At 33.4% G+C, this 9,714-nt stretch overlaps 1 protein-coding gene across 1 annotated transcript; it reads right to left on the reverse strand.

Moving 5' to 3' along the window:
- Positions 1-526: 526 nt before the first annotated feature.
- NTS (neurotensin) lies at positions 527-8,750 on the reverse strand. Its single transcript, XM_033221135.1, has 4 exons — positions 8,454-8,750; positions 6,214-6,275; positions 4,350-4,574; positions 527-1,290 (listed from the first exon to the last, which is right to left on the reverse strand). Exons 1-4 carry the CDS (start codon positions 8,524-8,526, stop codon positions 1,138-1,140), a joined length of 513 nt encoding a protein of 170 aa, XP_033077026.1. The 5' UTR covers positions 8,527-8,750; the 3' UTR covers positions 527-1,137.
- Positions 8,751-9,714: the final 964 nt, after the last annotated feature.

Raw genomic sequence — 9,714 nt, forward strand, 5'->3', positions numbered from 1 at the left:
CACATGCACACGTATGTTTATTGCGGCACTATTCACAATAGCAAAGACTTGGAATCAACCCAAATGTCCATCTGTGACAGACTGGATTAAGAAAATGTGGCACATATACACCATGGAATACTATGCAGCCATCAAAAAGGATGAGTTTGCGTCCTTTGTAGGGACATGGATGCAGCTGGAAACCATCATTCTTAGCAAACTATCACAAGAAGAGAAAACCAAACACCGCATGTTCTCACTCATAGGTGGGAACTGAACAATGAGATCACTTGGACTCGGGAAGGGGAACATCACACACTGGGGCCTATCATGGGGAGGGGGGAGGAGGGAGGGATTGCATTGGGGAGTTATAGATGATATAAATGATGAATTGATGGGTGCTGACGAGTTGATGGGTGCAGCACACCAACATGGCATCAGTATACATATGTAACAAACCCGCACGTTATGCACATGTACCCTAGAACTTAAAGTATAATAAAAAAAAAAAAAAAAAAAGAAGAAGCAAATCTGTGGAGAAACATGATTTTGATGACTAGTTGTCTTTTTATTAGCTATCAAGTTCATTTAACAGACAAAAAATTCAGTTCAAGGTCACTCATTAAAATAGGAATAATTAACAATAGTTTATTATTCAATCTTTCAGCTGTTCCTATTTTACCACAATAACTTTTCCTATAATTGAGAGATTCACGAGGAAGTCTTGAAAATAATGTATGTTTCTTTCAATTCAATAAACCATCCAGTCAAAATAATAAAAGAGATGCTATTACTTTGTTTTGGGTGAATGATATGTAGGCTAGGCTTTGCTGCAGGACTTTGAGCTCATAAGCTGGTATAAAATATCAAACATTTTGACTGTTTAAAGAACTCAAGATATGTTTTGCAAAATTACAAAACATTATACATGTGACTTAATTAATATCTACTCCAATTATACACAACACATCATGCTGAAGACTTAGATTTATTTGAAAACACTTAGTCTAATTTATATTAGTGCAGAAAAATCACATTCAATAAACCACAATTGTAGAAGAGACAAATCACTGTGTTTTGTCACATTTTCACACAAATATAATTTGATATTTAAAGCATGATGAATCACAATCACATGTAAATAAATGATTTATTCTCTCAGTAGTAGTAAGAATCTCTTTTGAGTATGTAGGGTCTTCTGGGTTTATTCTCATACAACTGCCGTTTGAGAATATAAGGAATTTTTCTCTTTATGACTTCTTCCTTTTCATTTTTGTCATTTCCAGTATCAAGAATATCTTCCTGGATTAACTGCAAGATAGAGATGAAGTAAGTGAAATTTACATGAATAAACTCTTTTGTTTCAGAGCATTTTCTACATTCTATCTCATTTGCTGTTAAGACAGCAAGATGTATGTAGGTGAGATATGAGACACATGAAATTCAAAGAAATTGTTTTTTCAAACGAGAGATGGCTATTCAGTGACTGCAATAGTATAAGAACATGGTAATTCTGACTCAGTTCAGGATTCTTCCCAGTTCACCAGGCTAGCTCTTTTAAAAAATTTCTATCTACGGCCGGGCGCGGTGGCTCAAGCCTGTAATCCCAGCACTTTGGGAGGCCGAGACGGGCGGATCACGAGGTCAGGAGATCGAGACCATCCTGGCTAATACGGTGAAACCCCGTCTCTACTAAAAATACAAAAACTAGCCGGGCGAGGTGGCGGGCGCCTGTAGTCCCAGCTACTCGGGAGGCTGAGGCAGGAGAATGGCGGAAACCCGGGAGGCGGAGCTTGCAGTGAGCTGAGATCTGGCCACTGCACTCCAGTCCGGGCGACAGAGCGAGACTCCGCCTCAAAAAAAAAAAAAAAAAAAAAAAAAAAAAAAAAAAAATTTCTATCTACTTTACTATGTATTTCAAGACTGTACACTAATCCCGCCTTTTGTAGAAAAACACCAAATAGACCTTTGAGTACTTTTCAGGCTTCAATTTATGATGGAAATGCCAAAAGTATGAAATATATATTTCAATAAATATAGTTTTTGATCTGGTAAACCAAGTTTGGCCACAAAGGTAACAAAATTTTATATTCAATTAAGTCAGTTACTGATTTGACATGAAAACCATTCCAAGGATCTATTTCTCAATAGAGGCATTAAAAGTGCTTTATCCAACTTCGTCAGTTGTAAAAATCAACGTATGGGAAAACTCGATTTAAATGATGACAATCTCTTTAGATTGTGGTGCTTAATCATTAAAGCAAGCTCAGATTCAATAACTTAAAGGAGTTAAGCTCCATGCAGAATCTTGCCTAATATCAAGAGGCAGGAATATGCCCCATTCTAATATTAACTATAACCTTTTTTCTAAGAATATAGTTCTGACTCAAAAATTTCAGCTATCATTTAAGAAATCTGTCCATAGTCTAATACACAATTTGAATAAACTTTAAAAGTATGTTAAAGGTAATTTTTTTTTTTTGTATTTTTAGTTGTCTTCTAATTTGAGAGGTCACTATAACAAATATTGATAGGGGACTAAGTTTTAAATTGTAATGCATATCAATAAAATCTTACAACCAAGTGCTTTATTTCAACCCACAGCTATTCAATTTCAGAGAGAAAACAGCTACTGTCAGACAAACTAGTTTCTTAATCTTTAGTTTTTTTGTGCATAGCTGTAATTACTTGTACTATGCTCAGAACATTATCATTTTATTTTAAATCACTCAATAACATTTAAAATAGGGAAAAGTTTTAATCTTACTTGCACTTGATTAGTCTACATAGTAGCTTATTGAGGATTTTTTTGGGGGGGATAAGTAACATATAATGGACATTTTCCTGTATAAAAATATAGGCAGGAGTATAGCGGTGCGATCCAGGTTCACTGCAAGCTCCACCTCCCGAGTTCACGCCATTCTCCTGCCTCAGCCTCCTGAGTAGCTGGGACTACAGGTGCCCGCCACCACACCCGGCTAATTTTTTTGTAGTTTTAGTGGAGGCGAGATTTCACCGTGTTAGCCAGGATGATCTCGATCTCCTGACCTAGTGATCAGTCCGCCTCAGCCTCACAAAGTACTGGGATTATAGGTGTGAGCCACCGTGCCCAGCCAAAATATATTTTAAATACTAAACAATTTACCAGGAATTTAAATTAAATAATTAATAGTAAATTTAAAACTGGTTTTTCAGTTTTTTGTTTATTTATCTTTTTGCTTACCAGTTATAATAAAACTAGAAATTCTGCCTGCACTTCTTCTTATCTACAGGGTAGCTCTTTGGTAGTCAATCACAAGTTTGTTAGATTAGCAGGGAAGGCACCCTCAGATCCCCAATGCTAGTGTAAATCCAGAATATAAAATATTGACCAAATTTCTCTTAGAGGTTAATTTGAAAGAAATGTTTCCCTTGTCAGAAATTTTTAAAAATCTGTTTTGTTTTCGTTGAAGAATTTATTTTTCTTCCTCCTCCTCTTCTTTATCCTGACATCGTTCTATATCTTCTCAAAGCTGTAATTTATATTTCAGAGCAAAATATATCAATGAAGGCAATAAATTGTAAAGCATTTTGCAAGTACATTATTACACACTGGTGTGTATTTATAAACAAACACAGAACACAAAGATTTCCAAGTAAACTGAAATGATGGGCAGATACATATCCCTATTATATATACCTTTATATAAATTAAAAATATTTTTATTTGCCTAATATATTCAAATACAACAGGTTCCAGATAAAACTGGAATAACAGGGATATAACAGATTGGTGCAAAAGTAATTGCGGTTTTTGCCATCAACAGTAATGGCAAAAGTAATGGCAAGAACCACAATTACTTTTGCACCAACCTAATATATCCTTATCTTATATTTGTATATACATACAAATATATTTTTTATTTGCCAAATATATTCAAATACAAATGGAAAACTTTATATTTTATTCCAGTTTTACTTGGATCACTTTGTTTATAGATTTACAGTTTGTTTATAGATCACCACACATGACTTTGTGTTTCTAAGACAACATTTTGAGTTGCTTAAATTTGTTAGACATGCCACCACCTACAACAACAAAAATTGCCTAAACAAGCCATCCACTTAAGCATAATAAAAACATGTAGATCAAATCTGCCTGAAGATATATCCTCTTTTTAAGGTTGAAGAAAAACATATTTTGCTGAGTTTCAAATATTTGAAGGACATTTTGAAGATTTGAAGCAATGTTGACTTCAACACATGGCTTGTTCTTCTTAAATACTTGTAACTCTTCTTGTTATGATTATGATTGGGAATTTAATAAATTAATACAAATGAGAGTTAACTAGTATAACTATAATCGTATTAACATTTTGTTATCGCTATACCTCCCAGTGTTGAAAAGCCCTGCTGTGACAGATTTTGTGGAGCTGGTATATTGCCAACATCGCTTCCAAGCTAAAGCCATCTAAAGCAGTGGGACGTTTCCTTCTTGTAATAAGCTGCTCTTCATGAACTTCTCCTGTTTCCTCAGCTGGGCTGTTCAAATTATTTACAAGACTGCAAACATTTAGCAGAGTCATCTTCCAAGAGGGAACATGTGCTTTACTAATCTGAAACATAAAAAAAAAAAAAAAAAAAAAAACCCTGCAATGAAAACTTGTGTTACATGAGCAAGAAATGAATTCCCAGTGTGCTAAACCATCACATTTAGGGTCTAATTGCTACTCCAGTCTAACAAACACAGTGTTATTTATTTAGTAACATCATGTTCACAAAGTTGTATAGTGCCAATATCTTATAAATTCTATTTAACAAAACTCTATAGTCATATTCACATCCACATGCACTTATGTGTGTACACACAGAACAAAGTAAGAAAGCAAAGAAATTAAAATGACAGCAGAAATATGTAAATGTGATATATATAACACAGATGAAAAATTAAAATTAAAAAATTATTCTATATCGATTACATTTCAGCTTAATGTGTAATGGGGCAGTCACAAAGATGGTATTAATAAATGTGAACAATTATAAAACATGAAGATAGTAATGCATTCCACACATTAATAATTCTTATGGGTAACATCACAGATTATTTAGGACCTTTATGTATTAACTTGCGCCTGGGAATTAGGTAAATCTATACCAAGACACCAAGGCACGTAACTTATCCCATTTTCTAACACAGACTATTAAGTTCAGTTGTCTATTTTTGAACTGAAGAGGTTGTAGCCTTTGGTATTCTGATTGAGTACTAAACAATGAGAACACATTGGCACAGGGAGGGGAACAACCCACACGGGGGCCTGTCAGAGGGTGGGGTGGAGGAAGGAAGAGCGTTAGGAAAAATAGCTAATGCATGCTAGGCTTAATACCTAGGTGATAGGTTGATAGGTGCAGCAAACCACAACGGCACATCTTTACCTATGTAACAAACCTGCACATCCTGCACACGTACCCCAGAACGTATTCCTAGGTACAGATTGGAATTTAGTAATAGGGCCCAGGATACAAAGTTGTATTTGGCTCAATTAAAGAAAAAAGAATAAGAACATGTAAAAATAACGTGCCTGGTATAGGGAGAATTTAAATCCAGACATACAATGAAGAGTATAGTTTAGTAATTCCTAAATACATTATAGGACAGTAAATGTCTAGAAGACTATGAACTGCATTTAAAAACAAGGAAACACAGGTAAACAAGGTAAGCTAATCCACTTGCTAAAGATAAAATATTAATAAGTCACTGTTTCAGGATTAGATCTCAATGCTCCTGCTTGCCAATCCATTGCTCTCCCCTCTCTACTACATTTCTTTTGCAGGTTGTCATGAACTGTTATTTCTAATTTAAGAACACCTTTCTATTTCCCCCAATATAATAAAAAAAGGCAAAGAGCTCACTTTGTTTTCATTTAAACTGAGACCAATATACCTTTCATCATACCCAATTTAAAAGGCATGGAAACAAGTTCCTTTAAAAACATTTACAGGCACGTAAATATGTATAGCAATTAATTAAAATTGCAAAGTACTGACTGATAGAACTATAATTTCTTTACCTGTCATATCAACACCTTTAACTTCTTTTAACTAAAAGAGTTTTTTTTTTTTTTTTTCAAAAAGGAAATGCCTCTCAAGGAACTTTTAAATCTGGATGGGAAGTTATTACTATAGGAAAAGGATACCATATTTATAATGAAAGTTCATATGTTCTTCAACCCAGAGTTAAAGAAAAGAAAAAGTTACCTTTGATGTATGCATGCTGGTCAATAAATCTGCTTCTAATGCTTTCATTTCTTCCTCTGAATCTGAGTAAAATCAAAATTAGGTTTACTATAATCACATATCATATAATTATATCATAATCTACAGATTTTAGGTAAATTTTAAAAAGTAGTCTTAGAGGTTAGTGTCTTTCTTATGTATTTTCTTAAAAATAGTAATCTTAAAAAACAAATTTTAGGTGTATTTTAGCATAATAGGAAGCTAAAATAGTAGAAGCACTTCTAAGAAAATAAGCATATGATTATTTGTTCAGACAGTTGTTGATGACTTCGAGTTGTTTAATCTTTGAATTTCACATTTTTACAATGTGATGATATTGTATAACACATATTTTCCCAAATATGCTAGAGTAGTTTATTTCTTACCAGACATAGTTTACATATATAGAAAATATGCATATTAACATTTAAAAACACCACATAATGAAGATTATACAAGAGACTTTTTCAAGACAAAACCAAAGGGAATTGCTTACTGATAATTTTAGAATAATAAAGATACTGAGATTTACTTAACTTGAGATGCTTTTTTACAAAACACACGTTTAAAGGATTGTATTTGTACTTTCAGTAAGAATTCGGAATTATGTATCCTTAATTTTATCATAGGTGTTTAAGGAAATTGTTTAAAGCAAAAGTGGAGCTGTTCAACAATACATGTACAACAGCATTGAAAATGGGTCTCTGGGTTTTTTAAAAACTCTATCCAAGTTTCTGTTAATGAATATTTTACAGAGAAGGAAAATTTAGAAAATAGTGTACGATAATAAAAATCAAGTTAAAAATAACTCTATCTTTCTTGTACTTCACACTCAATAAAAAGAAATGTTAGAATCGGAGAAACTATTGGCTCAATTTTACCTAGAACCTAAATTATACAAGAGATCTTCTCTCCCTATTTGTTAGAGACATAATCTGTTTTAGGAATTTATGAACAATATATACTCAAATCCTCATAAGTTTTGCATTATTACAACAAGTAGTTTCAAGTTAATAATCACAGTGCTTAATCAATAACCCAGTTTTTCTCCCAGAAGTATGTGAATCTTTAATCTCATATAACTTTCAGATAAAATCATAACTGTAGAAAAGTTTGTTTTTTTCTCATAAGATTTAAAAAGTAGAAGCTGAAAGTTATGTTCTGATGATTAAAATAAATTTAAAATTTTGCATAAATCACATTTATATCTTCTTAGATTTTAATGTCATAATTTAAATCAAATGATAGCATGAGTTTGAGTTAAACATTTCAATGTCATATTTATGATACATAAAAGCACGGAACAGGTTAAATTATTTTTGCTGCATTTACTTCCTAAGGTGTTCTTTTCCCTTTGAAGTGGTTATTCAAATATTTCTTAAATATTAAGTACAGCCTTTTGCAATGGTTGTAATATTTCATGTCATACCTTTCAATTTAAATCTTATTTTCAAAGTGAGTTATTCATAGATATTTAGGACTATATAACTTCTCCTTTCACACCACATGCAAAACACTCTAAAGTCAAATCATTTCCATCAATATAAGAATACCAATTTTCCAACTGTATTTTGTATTAACTTAAATGGCATGGAAAAAATGCCAAACAGTTATATTAATAGTATACTTATTAGACTATGCAAACTGTATTCTCAAAAAGGATCTGGAATATTTTCGTATTTTTCTAGAAATGAATTTCTACAAATAATGCTTCATTCATTTTTCAGTAAGCATCAATTTTCACTTTATGTGTTATCTTAACACAAACAATTAAGAAATAATATGGGGACTATTACAAGGGCATGAGGGCCACTGTTTCCTAAGAGATTGAATGAGGATGAGAGTAAAACATTTTAAATGGAGTGGGATTTAATGATGGGTTTGCAGGTTGACAGCCACTGTCTGTACTTCTCATTAGATAATGATCAGCCTAATTGAAAGTTTTGTAAGGTTTTTTTTCCTCTAGTGGTTGTATTCCAAAGGGGGTCATGCAGTGTTTCATTGAAATCCCTTTTATTGCTTTGAAGATTTCAAAAGGGAAAATACAGCTCTCAGTAATTATAAAGGCAGAGAAAAAGATATTCAGTTTCTGTCACTAAAAGGTAAATCCTGAATAAAAGGAAGCAACTCTTCTCCCTAGATACATTAACATAAGTAGCAACACACTGCAAAAGAGAAAAAAGAAATCACTTCAGGGAGTTGTGAAATTCTGTTTTGCTTACCTGAGCACAGACTCCAGGAACTGAAAGCCAGGAGTAGCATGCATACAAGCTGGATTTTCATTCCTGCCATCATCTTTCAGCCTTCTAAAGAGCCAATTCCATAAAAGTCAGAAGCACACTGAAGGGGGCTCTCTCTGGCACTTCCTCTTGCCTTCAGCTGGCTTTGAAAGTGAGTGAACTATGAGAGGTGCTCTGGCCATTCCCCTATATATATAAGCAGGAGGATGATGTCATTGATTGTACAGGCATTATCTTTGCAGGATGTGCCCTATCTTCACCTCTATCCTTCCCCTCTTCGCCCTGCTTTCTCCTCCCCTTTTCCTTTGTCCCCCTGCTCTCCTCCCCCATTTCTAAACCTTGAGTGAAAGTGACGATCTTCCCTAATTGCTGCTGCTGCTGCTTTGGATTTCTGACGCACAGAAGGAGTCATTCAACTGCACTGCTATGTACAGCATACTGACACAGAACCCCCAGTATCATCCTTTTCCCACTTCTCATTCCCCCACTCCAAAAGTCATTTTGATTTTGTGAAGTATGAGATCTGTCATTTCTAATTTTTAAGTAAAATCTCAAGGATGAGTGCATGAAATCAGTGATTCCTTAGGCTTGGAAGTTCTTGAAGAGTTAGGGGCTTTTCTGGTAATTCAAACTTCTGAGCAAATGTTTAGTGGTTCCAAAACTAATACAGGTTTTAAATAATCCACACTAGAATAAGATGGAATATAGTCAGAGAATCAGTTATAAAAATTAAGCAAATAAATTTAGAGAATAGAAAGAAAACCAATAAAAAGAAATAGTAGATCCAGGGAATAAGATATTATTTCCTAACAAATCAAAAATATTTTATTGTAAGTAATGAGAGATGACTGAACTATGTGTGCTGATTTTTGGTTGAATGTATTAGAAAAACACTTTCATGTTTATAAAATCCAGCTCTAAATTACTTAAATGTTAGCACGTAGATATTTGTATTGTTGTATCACTGACTTTTTTTTCTGTACATTATCTCTTTTTGTGCCTATATTTTTCTGCTCTTTTTGAATTCATTCTGGATGCCATGTCTCATTCTTTGTATAATTCTCTTCTCAACTGTTTTTACTATTGCATAAGCTTTCTTTCCCTGCATAATACCCTTTTCATCATAAAAATGAGATTGTACTTTTGGCAAGGAGACAATCCTAAATAACCACCGTTCACCAAAGTCACTTTTCTATGATAATTTTCGTGTATTTAATGGGTTACACTGATACTCATTCTTTGT

The sequence above is a fragment of the Trachypithecus francoisi genome, unplaced genomic scaffold (genome assembly GCF_009764315.1).
Source record: "Trachypithecus francoisi isolate TF-2019V2 unplaced genomic scaffold, Tfra_2.0 Lachesis_group11, whole genome shotgun sequence".
NCBI classification, from domain to species: domain Eukaryota; kingdom Metazoa; phylum Chordata; class Mammalia; order Primates; family Cercopithecidae; genus Trachypithecus; species Trachypithecus francoisi.

Coding starts and splice junctions, on each gene's coding strand:
- NTS (XM_033221135.1), bottom strand. CDS start 8,526: ATGATGGCAGGAATGAAAATCCAGCTTGTATGCATGCTACTCCTGGCT. Junction 4,575..6,213: donor CCAGCATGCATACATCAAAG/GTAACTTTTTCT, acceptor TTTATGTTTCAG/ATTAGTAAAGCACATGTTCC. Junction 1,291..4,349: donor GGGCTTTTCAACACTGGGAG/GTATAGCGATAA, acceptor TCTATCTTGCAG/TTAATCCAGGAAGATATTCT.